This window comes from Cynocephalus volans, chromosome 5 (assembly GCF_027409185.1).
Source record: "Cynocephalus volans isolate mCynVol1 chromosome 5, mCynVol1.pri, whole genome shotgun sequence".
Lineage (NCBI taxonomy): Eukaryota > Metazoa > Chordata > Mammalia > Dermoptera > Cynocephalidae > Cynocephalus > Cynocephalus volans.
In genome coordinates, this window is record NC_084464.1 from 85,302,561 (window position 1) to 85,328,463 (window position 25,903).

Consider the following 25,903-nt stretch of genomic DNA (forward strand, 5'->3'; position numbering starts at 1 on the left):
AACCCACTCCTGTGATAATGAAATTAATCCATTCATGAGGGTTTAGCCCTTATGACTTAATCACCTCTTAAAGGCTCTACCTCTCAACACTGTTGCATTGGGGATTAAGTTTTGAGCACATGAACTTTGGAGGGCATATTCAAACCATAGCATGGGGGGTTGTTAACCTCTGGAAGGGTGGAAGTGGTGATGGTGAAGTGGTAAATATTCACCACCCCAGACCCACAGCATGAGTCTATGAAGAAAATGCCATAATAGTCTTGTTCTCATCATTTGGCTGTTTGGATTTTCCAGCCGCTTTAGGAGGGGGTCTTAAAATAAACTTGATTATTTTTATGGTACCACCTTCATTCTCTTTCTCTGCTCTAAAATATTGGCCATGGCTTTTCTACTTCCTCTTCATACCTGTTTATGCCTTGTGGCTAACACAGACGCATTGGCTTTGAACGTCACTCTCACTGCTAGAGGTCTGACCCAGCTCCCAGTACTGATGGCCAAAATCAGCAATTTCATAAAAACTGGTGGTGGTGATGGTATATGTGTATGTGGTCATAAAAAATAATTCTGTAGTTTGTATTTTATATAATATTTCTAGAAAATTATATTTTTGATAGATTTATTAATTTTCTTAAATCAATAAAAATGTATCTCATCTATTGCAGATACTCTTGGTACAATATTTTTCCTGTGAGGGACTAGAAATAATTGGGCCTCTTGAAACTGGAAACTGATTTTCACTCCTTCACGGGTATATAAACATATTGGAGGTCTCCTGGTAGGGACACCAAAGAGTGCTTCAGAAGTACAATGTGTTACCAGTACAACTTAGGGAAGAATTTCAGAGCTATTGAATTATTCTTGCACACTTAAAATTCCAAATGCTGTAATTGTCCACTTATGATGTCATTTTGGAACATATAGCAGAACTACTGAACACTTAAAGTTACACATTGTCTTGGATAAGCTCATTGTTTTTCTGGGTTTTAGAAACATGTGGTGAAGAAATGGCTCAAATGCCTTCTTTTGAAACACTGAGTCTGCACTGCTAAATGTAACAACATGGATGTTTATACTGGTAAATATTCATAAAATGTTTGGGAAGGCCAGAATGGAAGTCTACCTAATTCTGTGTATAATTTTGTGGGTAAAAATAACATGGCAGAAAGTGCATCTTGACATTTGAAAAAAAAAAAAATCATTTTGCCAGAAAGATGTTTTTTTAAAGTATAGGTTGCAAACTCTTGTGCAGAATCTGGCCTAGAGACACGTTTTGCTTGGCTTTCACAGTGTTTAAAAAAAAAAGGAAAATGAGTTTGACTCCCTAAGTCAGAAACTGTGTTCTTTGGTTGTCCATACTACCCGCCACTCGCTTATTATTGCCTCAGTTATTCACATCACTCCCTGGGGTCCTGAGACATTTGTTTTGTGGCCCTTGATCAATGAAAGCTATTTGTATGCACTCTCAGATTTGTGTGCCTCATTCTTTAAGTTGCTGTTAGACTGGGAAGAGGAGCCTCCTTCTCCTTGTTCCTCTCGGCTCCAGTCCCAGTTTGGGCAATAGCAGGCCTCAGGTGGACTTTGGGAAAGGGCAAATGGAAGGAGAGGGGGAGGAAAACCTGTTCATGCTTCTCCAGCAGTGGTCCTTGGCTGTCAGAGGAGATTGAGGGAACCAGGGGAAAACCTCCTTATCGTCATTCTGTGGCTTGGAGAGGAAGAGGAAAGAAAAACTCTTGTTACTCACCTTGCCTTCCTGTCTGCTCGCTTCTTGCCCCTATAGTTTTCTGACTTGCAGCTGAGGCCAATTTGTCCCTACTCATTCATTCGGCTAACAATCTGAAGTCTGCTGAATGTGCAGCACCACACCAAGCTAGCCGAGGGCAGTAGGGGAAGACACTACGATGGTGAGACACAGATCTATCACCATTGTGGGTTTTAGTTTTACTTGTGTGGTTTTAGCTTCCATGTGAGACTTTCAGGAAAAAAGAATTTCTCATCTGCATTCTTTTTCATTTAGCCTACTGTCACCTTAGAATTTTTATTTCTATTTCTTAGAATTTTGGTCTTGCATTCTGTTGAGAATACACACTGATTACTTAATACTTTCTTCTGGATCTTGAGTAGATCATTCTAAGAGGCTTGCTTTCCTTCGAATGAACAGGGTAATTTTCAGCATTTTTTTTTTTCTGTAGTCTCTGTGCTTTAAGTTTTGCTTCCTTTACTCATCTTTGAATAGGGCGATATCATTTTGTCCAGACTTATTTGCCAATAACCAGGGTATGGGTGCTCACTTTGATTCTGTTGCCTATTCGATTGTTGGAGGAATCCCCTTCTCAAGTTTTCAGACTAAGGGAAGGCTGTGCAGCTCCCAGCCTGATCTCCAGTGTACGAGCTCTGCTGTACAGATGAGATCTTCTCCTGTGCTGCCCTCTACCTGCTTCTCTGCCACTCTGACTAGGCAGGTCACAAACTCAGAGGCTGGCAGAGGTTAGGTAGATGCAACAAAATTATTGAAGCAGTATGCAATCTATGTTAGCTGCGGGGAGATTTAAATGCAATATTTTAAAGTGCTTTGCCATTTTAAGTGGAATTTGCGCATAACCAAATATGGTATTTGGTCCTTTAATATGAAGTCCTAGCTCTAAAATAGTTCCTTAGTTTGTTTTCATCTTTCTTTGACCCAGATATCTCTATCTCTATCTCAAACACACACACACACACACACACACACACACACACACAGCTATTTAAAACTGTAAGTTCAGTGTTTTCCATCTTTTGGATTCTTTTCTGAGAATAAAGTCTCAGAACTGAGATTCCTTATTACTGATATCTGAACGTTTTGTAGCTTTTGATAAATATATTCTCAAAATATTTCTCAAAGATTTATGTCAATTTACATTGCCTATTTCCATTATATTACTATTCCATTGCCAAAATTTAAATTTAAATAATTCTGTGATTTTAATGAGTGAAGTGCTACTTCATTCTAATTTTTTAACTTACTTTTTGAAATTATTAGAGTGATAGAATATTTTCATTGGTTAGTAGTGGTATTCTCTCTTTTATAATAATTATTTTATTCATAGACGATATAGAGGAAGATGACCAACTTCTAATGGTAAAGTCAGTCAACAATCACAAAATCTTCTTGGATCAGTCCTCCAAAAAAAAAAAAGACTTTATCATTCACAATCTACCTTATCAGTGTGTCTTACTTTTTGTGGTATAATGGCCAGAATCACATTACTCTGTTAGCCATTGTCAATAAAAACATTGCAGAACAGACAACTGTAAATCAAACAGGAATGGATTAGTGCTATTTTTGTGATTTATAAGGAAAGAAAATTTCAGTTTTATTTTCCCTGAAGAAAAAAAAAAGGATTTAAATCTAGATATAAGTCGATTTTTAAATATTGAATCATATTTCTGGACAATTATTATCATATCTTCTCCCTAATATTCCATTAGCAATGAACTTTGATACTATAATTCTTAGCCTCGAGAGTTCTGTGCCTCTGTGTTTCTCACTTCTCTATCAAATAATCAATGAATGTTTTGTGGAGAAATATTACTATTTTTACTATAGGGATTCTTTTCCTGAATCCACCTGTCTTATAAATAATTTCCCCCTGTGATCTTGGTTTTAATGAAACTATGATTTTTATATACTTTATTTCTGTCTATGTTATCTTAGTTTTATATATATGCAAAAATATATGTGTAATTTTTGCTGAAACATACTTTGAGTTTTACTGTAACACTTTTTTCAGTTGTATCCAAAAAAGACCCAAAAGATTTTAAACCTTGCCATGTATTATGAACTATACATAATTTTTGATTCGTAATGGACTAAAAATCCATTTATTTCAACAGAATTGGACCAGGTTTTAGAAAATAAAACCATTTATCCATGGTGATATAGAAGTGTAGCAGTGTTTATACTTCTGATCATTCCTTAGGGAAATATTACCTTGGTAGACAACCAGCTGGCTACAGGGAAAATTGTACCCTTGATACATGCTTAAAACAGCAGTGTAAAATTTAACTGGCTGACAATCTTGGTTTTGGTTAGGGTCACTTTTTTATTATTCATGGTATGCTGGGAGTACAAGAGATGATGTCAGTTTCTACTCTTTAGAACTCTTATGATGGGCAGACATAGTATTTCCCTCTGTTGTCAACACTTGAGGAAAATTTGCCAAATGGAGACTTACGAATTGAAAAGGAGAGAATATTAGTAATTGTTATTTTAAGAAGAGAAAAATTCATTTTCCAATGTTATTTTAGAAAAGAACATAGGAGTTGAAATTTAAAATTCTAAAAAAAAAATGTTTTTAGCAAATATAACTTGATTTTTAATACCTGTATTCTGTCTTTTCTTGTTATTATCACTAAAGCAATTTTTAAATAATTTTTTTCCTTTCTTGGGTGTGCTTTGCCTTAGGGCATTGTGGCAGCCCACATCACAGCCCTTCACTGACCTGGGTTGACTCATCTTTGTTTCTCAGTACTGTTTGCACATATGAATGGCTCAAGAAATTGTTTTTGATATGAACCAATGACCTTTGGAATTTACACAACATTAAAAGTTAATTGAAAAATTGCATGTAATACTCAAATGAGATGATGAAAGTGATTCTCTGGTTTGTACTAATGTTTCAAAGTATTTTAGTTGGTGTTATTTACCCCCTAATTACTGGCACAGTATGGAGCAAAAATATGAGGCGCAGAAGGTTCTATAGAATATAAATAGTCTGCATTATTTCTATGGGCAGAGGACTACAGGTGTCATTACCATTTATAAGTTATCCTTGAAATTCTGATTACTGAAGATTTTTTGGGAGAGGAGTGCTGTCTTGAATAATGAGTCTGGGAAAGGATCTATGGCATTATTGGTATTAGGAAAAAATTTTCCTTGGGTCTGTTTCAGAATGGAGGATAGTGAGAAAACCATAATGTGATGCTTTTTAGGGAAAGACATGGTGAGCAATTGAGATTTGACTATACGTTTTTCCAAATGGAATATCATATTCTGAAAGGATTTTCTTTCCAGTCCCCAAAGGGACCAGTTTAAGAAATTAGATGTATTAAGCACATTTAAAACACTATCTGTACCAACAACAAAAATCAAACAGGGTGATTAAAAACTGGGCAAAGGACTCGAATAGATATTTCTCCAAAGATGTTATACAAATGGCCAATAAGCACAGGAAAAGATGCTCAACACCATTAATCATCAGGGAAATGCAAATCAAGCCACAGTGAGGTACCATCTCACACCCCTTAGAATGGCTGCTATCAAAAACACAAAAAATAAGTGTTGACACAAATGTGGGGAAATTGTAGCACTTGCGCACTGTTGGTGGGAATGTAAAATGGTGCAGCCACTGAGGAAAACTGTATGGCTATTCCGCAAAAAGTTAAACATAAAATTATGTTGTGACCCAGCAATTCCACTCCTGGGTGTATAACCAAAAGAAGTGAAAGCAGAATCTTGAACAGATATTTGTACACCCATGTTTATAGCAGCAATATTCACAATAGCCAAAAGGTAAAAGGAACCCTAGTGTCTTACCAGCAGATGAATCGATAAACAAAAATGTGACGTATACATACAGTGGAACATTATTCAGCCTTAAAGGAAGGTAATTTTGGCACATAATATAACATGGGTGAACCTTGAAAACATTATGCTAAGTGAAGTAGGCTGGTCACAAGATGAAAAATATTGTATGATTCCACTTATACGAGGTTTCTGGAGTAGTGAAATTCGTAGACATATAAACTAGAGTGATGCCAGGGGCTTAGACAAGGGGGAAATGAGCAGTAATTGTTTAATGGCTATAGAATTCACCTGGGGAAGATGAAAAAGTACTAAAGATGGATGGTGGTGATGGTTGCACAATAATATGAACATGCTTAATGCCATAAATATGCAATTTAAAATGTTTAAAGTGGTAAAGCAAAAAACCAAAACTATGTGTATGGAATTTTTCATTCAGCCCATAATCATAACCTGAATGCTAAACTAGGAACAATATGTATGTAACACCATGGTAACAAAGTAACATCACTTGAATAAAGGTAAACTGCCTGAATTAGTGAATAATAAATATAGTGGAATGATGCTGCCAATGATCTTTACTGTTGAGTCAGGTTCTAAATTTGCCAAATACTGGGTAGTAGCTAATGTACCCCCACTTTTTCATTTATTAGAAGAGTGTACACAGGAAGACTTTAGTCATGTGCTATTTTTGAGTGCTTTCCGCCATAGCAAACTCTTAAAAAAAAAAAAAAGCCTGGGAGAACATAGCAGGTGCAACATCCTGATTGTGTTTCAAAAGTACAGCTTGGCTTTTTAGTGGTCCTTATTATCAGTTTTCTAAAATTCTGTGACCTGGAAGGCAAGAATATTAATATTCAGATGATATGTTCTATTTCTTATCTTCATAAAAAGAGATTCTTAGAGTTGAGGTACAGATTGGGTACAAGTTATGAAAATATTTTTAAATGCTGCCAAAAAATGATAAGAATGAAGATAGGAAAATAACTTGAGAAGTGGCTTCTTCAATCTTTGAAAAATTATTTTGACAGAAAAAAATTACATTGCTACCTTAGTTATGTTTTGCTTGATGTTTAAGTTAATAGGGAAAATGGGGGGAAAAAAGAACTTTAAAGCACATTTATTTACACATTTACCCATGTTTAACTACCTATCTAATAAATATCCACTAGTCCAGTACAATACCTTTATCATCGAGGTGACCTTTTGTCAATAGGAAAGGAAAATTTATGTTTAGTATCAACTCTGTGTATTTGTTACAATCATGCGTTTTAAGAAGGTACATAGAAAAGAAACATGATTTGTACTGCTAGCTCCTTATTTTAAAACCAGCCTGAAGTAGGAAAACCAGGCTGAAAGAGTTGGCCCAGGGTAGTCCTCTATCAGAAAACTTAGTTTTCATTAACAATTAGAGCTTAGTTCTTAGGACTTCCCTTTCAGTGCTCTTTATAGCATTATTAGTCCCTCCGAAAAGATTAAGGGCATCAGAAACTTGGAGGCTTTTTGATAATAGCCAGTCTAACTAGGTTGAGGTGATATCTCAAAGTGGTTTTGACTTGCATATTCCTGATGATTAGTGATGTTGAGCACAAAGGATTGGAAATCATCATGTTGAAGGGACACCTTTACTCCCATGTTTATTGCAGTTTTATTTACAATAGCCAAGATGTGGAGCCAACCTAAGTGTCCATTGATGGATAAAGAAAATGTTAGGTATATATACACAATGGAATACTATGCAGCCACAAAAAATAATGAAATTCTACCATTCAGAGCAACATGGATGACCCTGGAGAAATTATGTTAAGAGAAATGAGCCTGGCACAGAAAGAGAAATATCACGTTCTTACTCATAAGTGGGAGCTGAATTCATGAATAAACAAATAAACAATAGAGAGAGAGAGAGAGAGAGAGAGAGAGAGAGAAAGAAACAGCAGTCACAACAATACATTGAACTTTTAGAAGGAGAGAACAACAGTGGTTAATAGAGGTGGAAAGGGGGAGGGGGAGGGAAAGAGGGAGGGGCGTTAATGAGAGACTAATGAGAAATTGGTTAATGGACACAAAGAATGATTACATATTGTAATGATGGGTAAGCTTACTATCCTGATTTGACCATCACACATTATACATAACTATTGATAGTCAACTTTGTACCCTACAAATATGTATAATCAATTGTGCTTCGATAAAAAGTAAATTGGAGGGGAAAAAAAAGAGACTTGGAGGCTTGAGAGTGATTCATGTAAATCTCTATTCTCTCTCTCTCTCTCTCTCTATTTTTTTTTAGGTCAATATAAGCAATATTTGTTGACCATCAACATGTACAGCTATGTATCAGATATTCTGGATAGGTACAGAATATTTGATTCTTCTGAATTTCATGGTCTTGAATGACTTAGAGTGTGCTGGAGAAGATAGTATATAGAGTCCCCACCCCCTTTATGAAAAATAATATTCCCTCGAAAAGAAACAAGATGCTTGGGTACTTTTTCAAACTGTTTATCTTTTAATAATATGTGCATCTATCCCAAAATAACAATAAAATGAACAGAATTTTCTCAATTTAATAAATCTTTATCAAATGCTGTGTTCTGCAATAGACACAAATACACATAATACAGAGTCCCTGTCTTCAAACTTGTAAGTTAGAGTGTGGTTGGAGGGAGTGGTAAGACAGATTTCAGCAGGGCTGTACTATAATGTCAATTACTGAGAGAGGTTTGTGCTGCCTTGACCCTATTACTTGATTCTTGCCCTTGAACTGTGGTTTTAGATTTCATAGAATATCCTTGCATTGTCAGTTACCTCATATTCTATAAGGAAATGGTCACTAGAGTGTAATCAGATAATTAGGTAAGAAAAAAGGGGAAAGGTACCATGGGATTTAAAATTAGGGAAAGCCCAGCTAGTTGGGGAGAACTGGGAGGAGGGGTTGTATGAGGTGGGTGTTGAGGGAGGGATAGAATGTCTGCCAATTTGGGGAAGGAAGTCAGAGGCGAAAGAGCATGGATCACACTCAGAGTAGCAAGACATGCCTGGAGCGTAGAGGGACTATTACAAAACAAGCTGGAAAGGTAAGGTTGATTGACAGGAACATGTTTCTCTGAAATATTTTGAAGTAGCTCTCAGGAAGATGACCATTTTTAATTTTGCAAAAGCAGTTTTCCCTAGATTCTTTAGTATTGCAGCTCTGATTATACAAACAATTGAGGAAAGAGTGAACCAGTGAGGATATCTGAAAATTTCCCAAACATTTCATTTTTTTGGTCAGTATTATTTGCTTATTCTTCTACTCTTGATTGTATTCAACTCTCTTTGTGCTCTGCTTGCTCCTTTACCTGCTTTTTCCACATGGGTGATAAAGCCCTAAGGATTTAGTTTTTCTCAGTTTACACCACTTTCCTACAATATTAAAATATTTGTAACCCCATCACTAACATTCTTGCCAAAATGGACTTTTCAGAACTTTCTCTGGAGCTCAGGACTGTTCTTTCTCTTTTAGCATTGGTATTTCTCCAGAAGAATGTCAGCCAGTGGTCCAGTCATGTGTAGAGGTCATGCTGATTAATAATAGTTACTAGTCATATATTAATACATTTGTTAGCCTCTGATTAATTGTGAGGTTTTTCTGACTGACTTATCAGCAGATGCATTTGGCTATTAAACAAGAAAACATTTCAAAAATTTTATTGAATTAATTTACATTGATATTTGAAGCTCATCAAAATCATGTCCTTAATGATTCTAGATTGTATAAATAATTATTGATTAGTATATTCTTGATTAACAAAACATACATGTTATGATTTTATCATTAGTTGTACTTATAGGTAGTGCACATATGAGGTTCTTTTGATTTTAAAAGGAACTGGTAAAGGCTAACCTTGATTTTTTTTTTTTTGCTTTTAATTAGCTTTATATTCAGATAGAAAATGTTAAAAGGGCGGTAAGTTGCCTATCCAAAGGGTTACTTTCTTACTTTATCTTATCAGCAGTCAGAATGGGCTGCTGACTTGGTGTTGGTAAGGTCAAATTATCTGTAGGAAGAAAATCTTGCTATATAAATTTTGAATATGAGTCTCTCTGTGTGTATATGTGTATGCATTTGCTCTCTAAATGTCAATGTTGCATTTTCAGGCATATGCAAACTTAATGGTCTTGCTGTCTGTATCATTTTTTCTCTTGGAATGACAGCTTAACAGTTTTCCTGGTTGTATTGTGTTAAAATATTTAAAGGCTACATTCACTAAAACATATGTTCAATGTTAGGCAGCCAAAGTCTGGGCAATCATTTTAACGGAGTATAACTTAGCAGCTCTGTTATTAGCTTATTGTTAAAGCTACATCAAAATATCATCAGTTTGGAATCTATTATTTTGTAATTAAATTGTTCTGGGATGTACTGAAGTATACTTTTGCACTATCTTAAAAATGGATTTTGCTAAGAGCAATAGCATAAATCAATTAAAAGAGAACATGTATAATATAGTTAATTTGTTTTAACAGATTTTTATCTAATTAACTTTTCCTCAGTATCTACCATGTTCAGAGCATTGTGCTAGACATCTTGCACAACTAACTTTAATTTATGGTCATTGATAAAGACATGTGGGTAGAAAATGCACAATGGGGAAAAGTCATGGAGTGGCTAAACAAGAAACAAGTCACCTTCGAGGGTCCACCAGAACAGGAATGCCTTGACATGTCTGTTAGTGGTGGTGTTGTGTGTTCAGTGCTGTGATTTTTGATTGCTCCTCATGTGATAGGATGCTACTGATGCTCTCATGGAGGGAATGACTTACTGAAATGGTGAGAAAACTTCTAACCTTTCAGGACTGTTCTTTGAATTTTCTTGATAAATCTTCTAGAGCCCTTATAGGGACTGATGCCATTTTGTTTCCTGGTAGAGGACACGGAGAACAGTTATTCACAGTCCTGATCTTTAATTGGCTTAGCTTCCCCTGGTGCCATTTGTCACCTCTAACTCAGTGATGCTCTATCTGCAACAGGCCAGAATCTAAGAGCAGTGGTAAATTTGGAGAAGCAGATAATGGAAAATCCAGCTTTACGTGATCTTTCCTGGCTTTGATAGGTTCAGCTTTCATATTGAAAATTTGTTTGAACACTTAAAAATTTTTTTTGAGTAGAGAAATAACATTTATCTCAGAAGAAAACTTTAAAAATTATTTTCTTTCAAAGATAATGTGTTTTAAAGTATTATTAGTATTTATGTCTATAGTTATTTATTTTGAAAAGGTTAATGGTTATCTCAATTGAAAAATGGCATATTAATGTTTACTATCTAAGTACCTCAAACTAACTTTGGTTAATGAAATTTCCTGGCAGTTGTACAAGGATACTTAAGAAAGGTAGTGAAAAAATTGAATTAAAATATAATGTGGATCCTTTCTTGAACTTTTTGAAGACCCATCATATTATTTTGCCTAGTTGTATAAACATTAAGAGTCTGTATTAACATTAAAAGTTGTATTAACATTAAAACATGTTAAAGTTGACAAAAATATGTAGTTTAATTAGAATATCTAATTGAACCACAAAGAATAGAGTTACATTCTTTTTAGTTTCTTAGATTTGTAATGATCTTATTATCACAATATTAACAAAGTGTTAATAATTTCAAAAATATTACAGAAAAGCAATCTTCAAAAATTTTAGTAAATTGTAATTGTGAAAGATAAAAAGTATATATCAAATTGAACTTCTGTTATACTCACAGAATAATTGTACAGTTCAGTATATGCTAATTCTTTAAGAATGTGACTGAAAATATCAGTGTTCTAAATTTGGGGATTTGCAGAATTTTTGCATAATTTTATATTATACATTTGAATATTTTTAGACCTCAGAGATGATTTTTAAAAAGTAAAAATGAAACTTCAGTGTGTTCCAAATCAAATGAAGTAATGAATGTAAAATACTCCGCTTGGAGCCTAGCACATAGTGACCTCTGTGACAAACACTGTTTACGATTATGATCATTTCTTCTGACTCCTCTCTTCTTGTTGCACTGCCTCTCTTTCACTTGTTCAAATACAGTGACAATTTCCACTGACTCAAAGTGTGATGATTTACTGTTGTGTCAACCCTCTAGTTCGTATGTTTTAGAACTAGGTGATGTTTTAGAAATTTCTGGAATTACTTATCTATAACCATAATTCTTCCTCTGAGAACACATATTTTTATATAATGCACTTATGTTGAAAAACTTGACTTTCTCTGTTACCAGTGATTTATTTCTTTTTGTCTAGTATGGAACAGCTTGAGGGTGTAGTGATGAGCTAGGTATGATCCTGACATGCGGCAGATCACACAGAGAGTGGCACGGGAGTACTGGCTCCTTGTGTTTTTAGTGTGCCTGTTTGCTGCTGGAGTTTGCGACCCCAGAATGTCCTTGTTTCTGAAGCTAGTGCTGAGATATAAAAAACATCATTATGTTTTTGGAGAAGATTATGACTACAACATGACATGTATTTGTTTCCTTCACATTAATTCAAGGGCGTTCTCTTTATTTTTACTTATTTTAGACTTATTGAGAATACTTTCAATAATCTAAAAATGCATAAGGTAAAATTCTCTTTCCTACAGTTTCTACACTGTCATCCCTCAGGAGAAACAATTTCTGATAGTTTAGAATGAATCCTTCTAGACTGTTTACACATGTCAGCTCAATATACATGTTGGAAAGATATGTTTCTTGGTGTCCCCACTGTTGTGGTAGTTATTTTTCACAAAAATTAGATTATATTGTCCTGCAGCTTAACTGATTTTATAAATTAACTTATCCTGGCCGTATTTCCATGTCCTCAGTTTTCTTCATGGCTGCATAATACTCTTCACCATTTTATGTATATTGGTCTGTTTAGCCATTTGCCTGCTGAAGGACACTCAGAAGGTCTCCATATTTCATCTGCTTACACATCATGTTGCATGAACCCCAAGGGTTGGAAGCTTTTGTCCTGGGTCATGTGTGCTTAGTTTTTCCTCTCCACTTTCCAGGCTACAGGAAGCATAGGCCATCGCTTGTTGGCTTTCAGGGATTATTCTAAAGGCTATCATTTGGATAGGGCCTGAACTCAGATAGAAAGGACCATTTTGATTGTGTGGGGTTTTAGGGTAACTCCCTAAAGAAGTTTCTCATTTCTACCTGCTAGAAATTTAAGTCACACTGTCTAGCTTGGATCGATTTTGGCTATATCATACTTAGACACTTTTATGTTGGCAGAGTTCTGGGTTTCAGTGCTATAAGAAAGGTCTGATTATAAAATCTGTTTTGTTTTGTTTAATTGATTGATTATCTTTAAAGTCAGGATATCTCTTAGAGAATACTTTGAAAATACATTTGCTTTTTTTTGTGATCACGGGAGACTTTTGTCTCTTTACATTTCTGTTTATATACATTGAAATTTAATTTTGACTTTTACAAATGGCATAATTAATCACAGTCATAAAAAGCTAAATACCAATATTCCAAGGTTAGCATTTCATTGGGGGTGGAGTGGTATTCATTAAAGTGTTCATAAAATTTTATATTCTGTAGTCACTATTTACTTAGTAGATATAGTAACTTATTTTTGTCATGGCTACTGGCCATAATCTTGGGTTTAACAACTGCTGGCTGAAACTGTTGCATACTTTTAAAATTCTAAATTATAATTGCCTAGAATGAATGAAATCTTTTATATACATATTTTTGCCTGGAAGATTTCGTTTCATATTCATAAAATAATAACATAGATTTTTAAGAAAAATGATACCAAATTGATAGAAATTTAGAGAAGAAATTACCACTTCTCTTTAGTAATATGTAATTGTTCAACATATTTTAAGCAATAACTTGCTGTTGATTTTAATAGTTTTTTCCTCCCAACACAGCTGGCATCCTGCTGTGAAGTCATAGCTCTACTTTTTGATTTATTATTGTGAAGGTATATCATTCACTGTGAATAGTCACATTGAGCAACTGTTGAGAATACATCCTTACTGTTTGTGACATTTTCCACATTGAAATGGAGTTGTGGTCGTCAACCAGATTTTCGTGCACAATAACGAAGAGGGTTACGACACATTTACACAGTGATTTCTTACTGCTAGTTTTCTTCGAATATCAGTAGCTTTAGCTTTTCCTTTGCTACAGCTTTTTACGTGCTAGTTTTGTTTTCCTTTTCCACAAAACAGTATTTCCTAAAACTGTTGTTTATATGTGAATATACCCCAAAATGAACAAAAAAGCACTTTCAGTCTAAAGTAATATGAAGAAAAAAATTGATGTTCAGGTATGAAAATATGAAATACAGAATTCAGTTTTGTGTTGCATTTATAACAAAAAAATCTTTATATGGGCATGCATTTTAAATTGCATAGAATTACAAATCCCTTTGTCTTTTGTGATTATAAGCTATACTGAAAAATTTTTTAACAGTATAAAAATCATATGACTGTCCAGTTGAGAGTTGTAATTTATTTGGCATAAAGTTGAATTACTGATTTTTATATTTATTGAATTTAAGTAATTTATTTTTATTATTAAAACTACCACCATATGCCTGAAACACGTATTCTCTTCAGCATCAGATTTTCCTTTTCTCTTTCAGTCTGTGATCAAAACAGGACGACTACTCATCAGTCACGAGGCTCCCTTGACAGGCGGCTTTGCATCGGAGATCAGTTCTACAGTTCAGGTAGAGTAAATTGGTGGCACTGATTCTAACTTTTGTGCAATTGCACACACCTATTTCAGAAGAAAAAAAAATTACTATCACAGTATATAAATGTATGCACATTTTGGAAATGTACATTTTCCATCCTAACTCCACTTCATTGTCCTTTAATTAATGATCGAATTACATCTTCCAGAAAAGAAGGCTTAAGATAATAAAAGCTGAAAAATCCTTTATGGGAAGAAGAGAGTTTGAAATGAGTTTAATAAACTAGTTTTGGTTATGTTTGCTAGGTTAACAAGAAAAGAAAAATGTTTTAAATTTGAATCTAATAGTTCTACAACTTAGGTTGTTATGAAATGGGTTGATTATGAAGTTGATCTTATGTTTTCACAGTCCAAAAATGAATTTCTTTAAAGTCAATAATTGAATTCAATAAATAATTTTAAAAAATTTATTAGTTTAATTAATAATCATATTTTGTTACACTGTTGGTAGTGCTTTAGAAATGGTTTAAAAACATTTCTTTTTTAAGATGTTCACTTAAGATGTTCCATGTCAGGAAAAAAATCCTGTACACCTCTTTCTGGAGGATTTTTACTTAAAATTTTATTCACATTTGTATCATAGATATGCATAAGATAATTTAAAGGAGTTTCACTTTTCTTAATTTTTTAAGATTCAAAATGAGCTATATATTAAATGTAAAGTACATGCATTTTAAATGCAGAATACCTTTGCAGTTTGCAAACATTTTACTTCTCTTTACTGATGTTAAGGTGCTTTAATTAGTAACATACATATGAATAGATAATAACTTGATATAAAATTATAGTATATGAGTAATGATAAGAATTTATTTTTAAATCTTAGCCAGTCAACAATGATTTTTCCCAATAAAATATCTTTAAGTGCTAATTAGCAAAATTACAAGTATTTTTAAATTAGATGAGGCAAATTTAAGCATAATTGTTTTAAAAACTAGATCAAAATAATCCATTATTACATTTAGTCAAAAACAAAGTTATATTATTATTTTTATGTTATATATAGTCATTGACAAAATTAAGAAAAGCAAATATTTGAGTTTTGTAGATTTGTTATTTTCCTATTATATAAATTAAAATTTGAAACATACTGTTTATCATTATATAACATGAGTACATGGTGTATGTTGTGCATTTTATTCGAGTAGCATTTATACAAAATTTGTAAAAAAAAAAAATGGGGATTGCAAGAATGAATCACTATAATACCAAAATGTTATTTCAAGCCAGAAGCAAACTTGGAAAAAGAAACTGGATTTTCTGACTCCTAGTTTACATTTAGTCTACTAAATCATTTAAAATGATACTGACTGTTACTAATAGAAACATTGACAGCCCTGTTTGATTTTACCCACTGACTGCTCATTATTATCACAAAAGTTTCATTTGCATATAATTGTAAAAGGAAAACATATAGAACATAGAATTAGAAATTCTAATTCCTCTTGTGAAGTTTGCTTCTTCTAAGTATGCTTTTAAAATTTGATCTCCATAAATTATCAGTAGACTGCAATAGAATGTAACATGTTTTTCAGATTGGAAAGAAATTAGAAAGATGATTTGATCTAGTGTCTCTTTGTCTTGAATAATATGTGCATCATGTTAATGGAAAAATGTCTTTTTGGTTCCAAGAATAAATTAGTGAATCCCAGTATGAGAAACACCATGTTGAGTTAAACACAGTCATTATAACTAGCCAACACCAAAACATAAACACAATATCAAAATCAGATCCTGAAATTATGTGATAACAATCAGTGGTAAAAGTTGTCAGTGAGATTACCCAGAATATAATCCTATTTATATAATAATATAGAGACACCAAAACAAAACAAGGCATCTTTTAACACTCTCAGACTCCCAAGAACATGTTCATAGATCTTCAGGTGAGTGCAGTCTGTAGATTAAGAAGTACTGATCTAAACCAGCCACATTCCTGTTGCAGATAAGTGTTTGTCACCCAGAGTGCTTGTGACTGAACCCAGTTTATAAAGAAAGTGGAAGATCTGGGCTTAGGACAGGAGTCTTGAGTGTGTACATATGCATTCTTTATTCAAAGTCCCCTAACCCTACAGAGAAAAATACAAGTTTTGAATTCATTATTAAATGTTCTCTGTTTTCTATGGTAAAATCATTCAAGCAGCTAACCACAAAATGAATTAAGGCAATACTGTAAAATTTTTATGAGATCTGCATTTAATATTTTGGGTAATTAGAATTTGGATTAATTAATATGAGTATAAATTTTTAAATGTACACAGTTGTTTTTTCTTAATTGTGATTTTATTTGTACAAATAGAAAGTGCAGAAAACTAATTTTAATAACATTTAATGAGCATGGAATCCCCAAATGTTTGCTTTTTGAGGCCTTTATCTTTTGATAAGGGATATAAAAAGAAAGCTAGACACTTGAAAAAATTTTCTCTTTTTCAGTAGTTATGTTTGCATATAATTCGAGTATCCTGAATAATAAAATCTACTTTTCAGTAATTGTTTTATGCATATATTCAACTAAATGCAATGTACTCTATTGAGCATCTTTTCTATGGAAGGATTTGTAAGTGAAGCCTATATCAGATTACCAGTGCCTTGGTTGTTTAAAATGAGATCACTAAGTGTGAGTCACACTTGCTTCCACCACTCAAAATGATTTATATTTCTGTATTTCTTTTTTGTATTTATACTTTGTAAAGTTAAAAAAGATAAAACAGGGTTAAGATATTGAAAGCCAACTTTCTGTGACAGCAGGGAAAATGTACACAGAGAACTTTTCATTGTCATCTTGGAAAAGAAGTTTGAAATTATGAATGAGAAAGAGCTGTAAGTTTGAGTACTTTGATTAAAATATTGAGTTATTCTTGTATCAATTAATGCAAATTTTATGTGAAAGTGAGTATTTTTACTCTACAGACACTATTTTGTGGAAGATATCAGGTAGCTTTTTAAAAGCTCATGGATAATCCTGTAAACTTGCTCTTAAAATAATATTTTAAGGGAATAATGATTAATAACAAAATCACTGTTTTTAAATGCATTAAAATTTGAGAATGACTAAAATTCTGAAACATTCAGCTTTATTCAAATTTCAAACTATTACCCATATTACAAATAAATAATATTGAAGAGAATACAGCATTATGGAGAATATTCTTTTAAGCTTATAATTGGTATTTTTAGATAGAAAAATTATATCATGCTACATAAAATTAAATGTGAAATAAAGGAACATTTTTAATAGTGTTATTAGTATTAACAGATTATTTTTAGTTATACAAATTATGAAAACAGTGAATATAAAATGTAGTCATGATTTATTTACATAACTCTAATTTATGGCAGATGGCTCTTTCCTCTTACGTGGAGTTCAGTGTTCCCATCTTAAGTTTGTTCATTCCTCTTGCTTCTTTTTCATAAAGCCATTTATTTTATTAAAAAACTAAGACTGTTAATAATCATAGCTTAAAGTACTGTTAAACTCACAAAAGTGATTAGGAGACTACTTTATATTGATTAGACATAAAATTTTTGTACTTAAATTTATTCATCGAATTTATATAGAGAGAAATAAATGGTTACAAAAATAAAAACAATAGTACTTCTGATGTAAGAACTGCATTGCATTTCTATTGGATTTAATTTGGAAGTTAACTGGTGAGACAGAACAAGCTGAGGTCTGGTATATTTGTCCCCCTCTGGGGAAGATTTCTTGGTCAGTCATCCAAAGCTTCACTGTCTCATCTCATCTTAGTTTACATTCCCATCTGTTCTCACTTTGGGGTGAGGGAACTTTTTCCTTCCTTTCTTTCATTTGACACATGCTGGAACTTGAAGTGCTTCTTTCAGGGAGTCATGCATTGTGCACCTCTGATTTGTGGAAAGGTGCAAAGACAACAAGTTTAGGTAATTCACTGACCTTTTCATTGTGTAGGTTGGGTGAAGATTTAGTTGTTTTAGGAAATTACATGAATTAATTTTAAATGGTGCTTGTATTCCCCAGCATTTTGTAACTGTACCTTTTAAAAAAAAAATTTATTGTGCAAAAAAGTGTTAACCTCATCCATTTTAATATTCCCACAAATGATTAATATTATATGTTCTAGAATGCAGTGCTCAACATAGGCATTATTTATTTAAATACTAAGACCAAATACTTGTGGTATTTAAGCAGCTTTAAATAGCATAATTTCTTTAAGTATTGTAGAATTCCCATAATGGTGAAATAAATCTTGATTCCGATTGAATTGTGTGATTTTAAAAAAGTGGTTTATTTTTTTCTGGATTCAATGCTTAATAAGAGCGCCAAAAATTTTAGGGATTGTGGTTGGCTTCAAGGTTTGAGCTTTGGGGTTTTTTTTTTTAAACACATGGAAGCAATAAGTCTGTAATAAAGAGTCCAATTGGAGAGGACGGTAAGTTTCCATACCATTGTTACATCCTTTCTGTGCGGTCTCTTTTCTTAGAGTAAGAACTTAGGAGTTATGCATACTGGCATATAGTTTTTAAGGTGATCAGATTATAATAGTTTGAAAGGGTTTTTATAAGGCCTACACGAATCATTATGTAAAAGGAAAGTTTCATAACTTTCAAGTAAAGACCTTTTGCTTTTCTCGTTGTTTCATGTTAGACAGGTTTATACAGAAGGATTTTTTTTTTCATATTACCACCAAATTTACAAGCACTCTGTTTAAAGACATTAATCTAAGAAAAGGGGAAAAGGTCCTGAATGGTCTTGAGTTTTTAACATTGTGGAAAATTTGTTTAATTAAAATTACCATATTGATAAATTAAGAGTCATCAGAGAAAACTATCAGAGTAGCAATTTGATGAATAGTTTACTGCAATCTTGTAATCTCAGGTTTTTTCCTGAAAATGTGATACAAAACTGTTAAACTTTAAAAAAATTTGCCAACAACCACAGATAAAACAATCAAGAGGAGTATACTTCTATACTAAAAGATAGAGCCAGAGCATCAGAAAAGCTGTTTAACATAGAGTATTCAGAGATGAGATGGTCTTTTAAAAATGTAATTTTGCCCTTTAGCCTGTACATGGTTTTAAAAAGGATATTAATATAGATGGATTTACAAATAGAAAAACTCTTTGGCAGTTGTGTTGAGGATGCATTGGGGAGGTGTGAGGCAAGAAGTGGTGGATATTCATTTAAAAACTACTTGAATAATCTATATGAGAGATTTGAGGGTCTTCTAAATCTAGGATATGGGAGTAGGGTTGGGGAGAAAGGTGAATTTTAGAGTAGGAGAGAAGATCTCAAAGAAAGACTTGCTGACTGATTAGATATGAGTGGGGCGCAGGTTGAAGTGGACGCTGGAGAGGCAGGCAGGAGTCAAGAATGGGCATAGCTTGGTATCTAGGTGGGGTGATGTTTGAATGGAGGTGCAGTCTCACTGAGATGGGGAATATCATTGGAAAATAGGTTTAATCATCTTTTGTGGAAGATGATGAGTGCATTTTGGACTTGTAGAATTTGAGATGGGGATGAAAATGTGCCTCTGAAGTTCAAGAGAGAATCTAAGGTATAGGAAAAGATTAAGGATTCCTCATCTTATGGTGATGGCTGAGGTCCATGGGTATAGATGTGATTGCACAGGAAGAAGATAGTCTTTAGAAAGGAACATTTCTGAAGAGGCAGGCTCTGAGTATACCAACATTTAAGAAAGAGAGGAAGAAGAGCTATGATAGATGGTGACATGGGGTGGGTGGAGAGAAGGAAGAGGACAGGGGAGAGCCATCACAGAAGACAGGTGGGGAGAGTTTCACCATGGAATATATGGCCAACAGTATATTAAGTGCTTCCAGAGTTTAAGTCAGCTAAAGCCTGATGGTTGTAAAGCCTCATAGATGTAGCAAATGGAAGACATTGGCGACTATAATGGAAGAAGAGGAGTGGCCAGGATGGGAGCCAGGTTGTATTTGGGCTGGTAAGTGAATGAGTGGTGAAGACTTGAGACAGTGAATATAGACTACTGCTTCAAAAAACCTGACTTTTAAAGAAAGTAGAGGAGTCAAGTAGTTAGGAATAGGCCCAATCTCTTAATGCCATTCACTCAGCATGGAATGCCATTTTCTCAATTTAAAGCCCCTCCTGGCGCCTTCCTCTCTTACACCTCCACTCCCCATGTCTTCCCATCCCCGTGCCCTCCTTCCCCCCCAGCCCATCTAGCAATTGGGATTTAAATATCTCTCAAATCTTCCCTCTTCTTTCTGTTCCCCCAGTAAACTCTAAATGAATTTTAAAAAGAAAAGAAAACCACAAAACCTAAAAGAAAAATGTAGAAAATAACTGACATTGGGATGGGTAAGAAATTTTTAGTCGAAAAATAAAAAAGCAATAGGTTCAATCATATTGTCACAGATTAATATATTTGCATAAAATGAAACATGTTTCTATGACAAAAACAAGCACAGTTAAAAGGAGAATGACAACTGGAACACATTCAGCACATGACAGAAGATTAATGTGTGTACTCTGTTAAGCGTTCTTAAATGTCAATAGGGAGGTTAATAAAACCTTTATTTAAAAGGTTAGAGACCAATTATTTTAAGAACTATTCATTTTCAGTAAACATGAAAAAATATGCAGCTTAAGGGTAGAGATGCTAGTTTAAAAGATGAGACATCAATATCATTTGTTAAATCGTAAGAGTGGCACCCCTTAAAAATGAATTAGAATTAGATTTGTCCTGAGATGGTGCGTGAATGTAGAAACTGATTCATCTTTTACAGTTTTGAATGTGTATCAAGACGCTTCAAATTGTACATATCTTGTGACTCAGGAATCCTAGGAATCCTCACTTAGGTGCTACACACAAAAATGTGTATTCTTCTCAGTGCTGCTTATTTGATAGGAAAATATTGGAAACAATATTAATGACAACAGGAATGTATTTGAATAAGTTATGGTTTATCTATATGATGAATGTTATGGATTTATTAAAATAGTTAAAAGTGTAGTTGACAACATAGTAGCATTTATATGGATACAATATTAATGAAAACTCATTATGCAAACCTACAGGTGTTTTACTTGCCCAATTTTATGAAAAAAAGAAAACGCCTGAATATACATATATCTAGGCAAAGGGAAATAATCTTGCAAAATTAGACTTTTATTGATTTTTATTTTCTTCCTAATAATTGCTTTCTTTTAGGTACATGTAACACTTTTATAATAATTAAAAGCTTTATTATAATTAGAGGTCTCTCCCACATGGCATGGCTAGCCTTCTAATTCTTCCTAGTTGTTTCTAATAGAAAAGCTCATTTTGCTCATAAAGTTGATTATTTAAAATTTCATATAATTTTATTTTGATATGATTCCTTAATCATGTATATTTGAGTTTTGGGAATTGCCAAATTCATAGTGATAGTGGTTACTTACTCAGAATTGTGAAGTGGAATAGTTTAAAACCAATGAAACCCCAGTGCATAGATTTGGTTATTCTGCAGGTTAGTGCCTCTCTTCCACATATATGGCATATATTTGATTAATTGCTCTCATTATAAAAGTGAAAGCAGCATGATGTTGGGGTATTCAGATTATCTAATTTTCCTGAGTTAATTGGTCAGTGATACTGAGACTAACATTACTAGCATGTAATTGATAGTAACATTGGATTCATTGCTTATTTTCCCTTTCTTCTTTTGGTATTAACTTCATGATGAATTGCTGTCATTCTTTTTGAAATCCTTCTGGAGGGAAGACAGTCAGGAAGAAAAGATCATCCATATTCCATCTCTCTGGATACTGACAAGTGCCCTGGTTTCTCTCACGCAATCCGTAGTATTTTTCCAGTCAGAAGTAGTCCCCCTTGAATTCAAAGGTGCATTCAAACTGAGTCTCCCTCCTCTTTCTCCTTCTTCTTTGTAACCTCTGGTTAGCATTTTGATGTGTCCCTTTGGTGATATCCCAAGACTACTCCTGTCCATCCCACTTAATCAAGACTGACTGATCTGCCAGTTGGATGGGAAAAATTAATTCTGCTGGAATGTTTGAAAGGAAATGTGTTCAACTGAAAGATTATATTATAAAGGTATAGCCCTGGATCATGAGTTGAAAGCATGAGGTAGAAATTATTTAAAAGAATATGAGAATTCTGCAATAACCTCAGTTTTGAAATAGCACCCCCCTCTGAAAGGGTCTCCCTGATGCCTCATGTAAAGTAGTCCATCACCCCCAGAGTTTTCCTCTCTCACGTTACTTTGTCTTACTGTCCTTGTATTCCTTGTCTGCAGGTGTCTTGTTCATTGTTTAGTGTCATTCTTCCCCCAGTAGGAGGCAAGCTGCAAGCCTGGTGCTTAGAACTATGCCTTGGCATTAAATAGGCACTCAAATAACGTCAATGAATTGTTTGCCCCCAAGCATTGCAGTTGTTAGCAATTTCTTTGAAGGAGAGTGATATTCTTGCTGGTTTATGTTGTATATGTGAATTCCTAGTCATAAAAACGGCTAAATTGAATGGTTGCACTTTCCATATCACTACTTTAATTTGTTGACCAAAAAAATGCTTTGTTTTGTTTGTTGTTATCTTTAGAAATGGTCACTAATATGTCCTGTTGCAACTCAGCTTTCTATGTCATGCCCTTTCCACAAAGTGTTGTTTCTTTTGAATACACTGGGGGTGCTTTTTTCTTTCTCATAATTCTCTAGTGAGGCTAAGGAAGACATTTATATTTATATATTTACCTGTGATACTTCATAGACTGAATAGAATATAAAACAGAATTTCGTAGATGAGAGACAGCGGAGAGTGTATACATGACCTGGCCAATCCTCTTGGCCACCTTTTACAACATTTTAAGCAAAAATGAAGAAGCGTATTAAATTTACCAAGCAATGTTATTAGCCATATTTTATCAGTGCTGTCGGCATTTTGATGTGTCTGGGTCTTCATAATCAGTAAGAGCCTGGGTCTGCCTCCTGAAGCTAGAACTAACTTTCTCAGTTAGGTTGTTCTGCCCCTGGGCAGGCAGTCAGTTGGTGAGGTTGCAAGTTCATTGTACTCTGGTATTTAGTGTAATTAAATGTATAGATCAAATTAGTTTATGTTTTGTTATGAATGAGTTCACAACTCACCAAAACATGGTTGAGTTTAAAATAGACATTGAAAGTAGACCTTAAAATAGAGATTAACTGCTGCTAATGAATTTTCTGCTTAATTTGAATTTAAACACTTGGGAAATTAAGAGAAGTTACAATCAGCACTTGTAGAAAACGAGTAGTTGAAAATGAAAGCTATAAACAGAAATCATCTAGTTTATAATTGTTTTGATTTTTCCAATCTATCAATATTAATGTAAGTATTCAAGATGTCATTTTAATTTGCATAAATATCTGAATATTTGCATTTGACTGAGAAAGTGCTGAATTTTTTTTTCTCTCTCCAAGTTGAAGAAGGGACTTTATTTTTACTTGATCCATTTGAAAAGACATACTTTTCTGTTCTAATCCTTTAGAGGATCAGATAATGATCTGTTTAAAACAGTTTTATATTTCAGATGGCAAAAACAAGCTATTTGTCTCCTTCAAAATTATTATCTGAAAAAGTTATAATTCATGACTACTTTTAAAGGGAGTCTAAATATTTATGTTTTAAAAAGTGCCTTGGGGTGACTAATATTTTAAAATTCACACATATCATCTACAATTATAGTAGTGCCATTGTTTAAAAAAGTCTGGCTTATTTTCTATCTTTTGGTAGGATTAATTTGCTCTCTTAATAGCTACATTTCTGCATTTCTTTTCTGGATAGATTTTAAATTCCCAGCTTCAAATAGTAATAGTATTAAAAACTTACCATGCATGTATTGTTGAGTGCTTTCAGAACCAGCCAGACAGTGTCTGTTTTCTTTGAGATGGTTTGTATTTTTAGTTCTAGCTCCATTTTTCTATTTTAGTCTTTATTTTAAATAGCAGTGGTTAACGCTAGCTTATATTAGCAAAGAAATTGAAACTTAGTCTTACTTTTTTAGCTCATTATTGAAGAGACTCCTGCCTCTGCACACTGACACTAAATTTATGCCTTATTTTTTAACCATGAACTTTTCTGGGTGTAGATTTCCTCCTAAGTGTGCATAGCAGAGCAACTTGAATATATTCTGTGAATAATATTGCAACATCACAAAATTTTATGTTTTTTTAAAACCAGCTTTCATCTGGCAGTTTTAAAAACATAGTTCAGGTACATTTAAATAATGAAGTACTGCATAAATGTTGATAAAATAGCCTTCTAATATGATGTAATGTCTAATTATGTGTGCAGCTGTCAATTTACCTAATGAATTAAATGCATTATCGATTTTAATAAAACTCACATATTTTACAAAAATAGGATCTTGACTAATACTTATATTGAGTCACAGGAGCCCCAGTAGCATAGGTAAAGCTAAATTTTCCTGTTAGTGAGCATGACACTTGGAATACCTTTTTCAAAGAACCGCAGTATCTTTTCTCCCTCCTTTCCTTCCTTTCTGCCTGTCTTCTTGCCTCCTTCCCGTTCTTGCTTTCCCTTTGCCTTTCCTGACAGTGTACTCCATGCCAGCCTCAGCAAACATGTATATTGCAGCAAAACTATAGTTCTTTTCTCACCATGGATAAAGCATTATTTTAGGTAGTTTGCATTTATGAGAGCTTCTTCCATCCTAATAGGCAAGAAAAAGAAGTGATCACCTGTAATATATTTATCTTTTCATGAAATATATTGGTTGAAAGTAAAGGAATGAGGTTGGGTGTAGGCAAATCTTTTTTTCCTCATGAGGTAGATCAAAGGTGATACTCACTTAAAAAAAAAAAAGACTTATGAAATTACTTAATACTATTTGAAAGCACTTTAAAAGTAGATCTTCTATCAGTATGAGGGGCGTGTGTGTGTGTGTGTGTGTGTGTGTGTGTGTGTGTGTGTGTGTGTGTAGTAAGGGAGGTTGATTTTCCCTACATTGTCTTTTTACCCTAAAGAATATGTGAATTAACATTTTTACTGATGATTTTTTAAATGCTGTAATGGAATGGGGTATGATACATGAAACTTCTGCTTATGCTATGAATATCTTCCAAGGATATCATAGCTAATAGTAGGTTTACTGACACTGTTAGAGGATGATTTGCTAAAGCTGAAACTAGAGGGATCAGTACAACACACAACTAAGAAAGACATTCTTCTCTAAATCTGAAATAAAGAAAAACACAGGTGGGAATCCATAAAACATTTAAAAATAATTTCTCCTGAGAGTAAGACCAATTCTACTTTTTTTCTTCAGAATACATCCTCAAAAAAAGGGTCTCATTTTGAAATGCTGGCTATGCTATTTGAAGAAATATGCTAAGTACTTAAAAGCTCATTTTGTATGATTTTTCTTACTATTTGCTTTGTCATTCAAAATTAGAGCACAATATTATGTGTTCATTGAAGAAGAATTTAGTTAACAATCAAAAGTAGCATTATCTCTAACATTGTCATTGTGTTATCTCTATTAAAAAGATTCTTTTAGACCCAAGTCTTGGCTCATTTACTACCAGCCAGTGAATTTATTTTCCTCAGGGACAAACTCTTAGCCTTAAAATCATGTTTTCTGAGAGGACAGAATTCCATGTCGTA

General features: G+C 33.6%; 1 protein-coding gene across 2 annotated transcripts in view; it reads left to right on the forward strand.

Moving 5' to 3' along the window:
- BCKDHB (branched chain keto acid dehydrogenase E1 subunit beta) overlaps window positions 1-25,903 on the forward strand; it is a 230,293-nt gene that overhangs the window by 151,473 nt on the left and 52,917 nt on the right. For both annotated transcript variants that reach the window (XM_063096964.1, XM_063096965.1), the window contains one exon: window positions 14,179-14,265. In XM_063096964.1, the coding sequence (XP_062953034.1) occupies window positions 14,179-14,265 (87 nt within the window). The remainder of the gene's footprint in view (window positions 1-14,178; window positions 14,266-25,903) is intronic.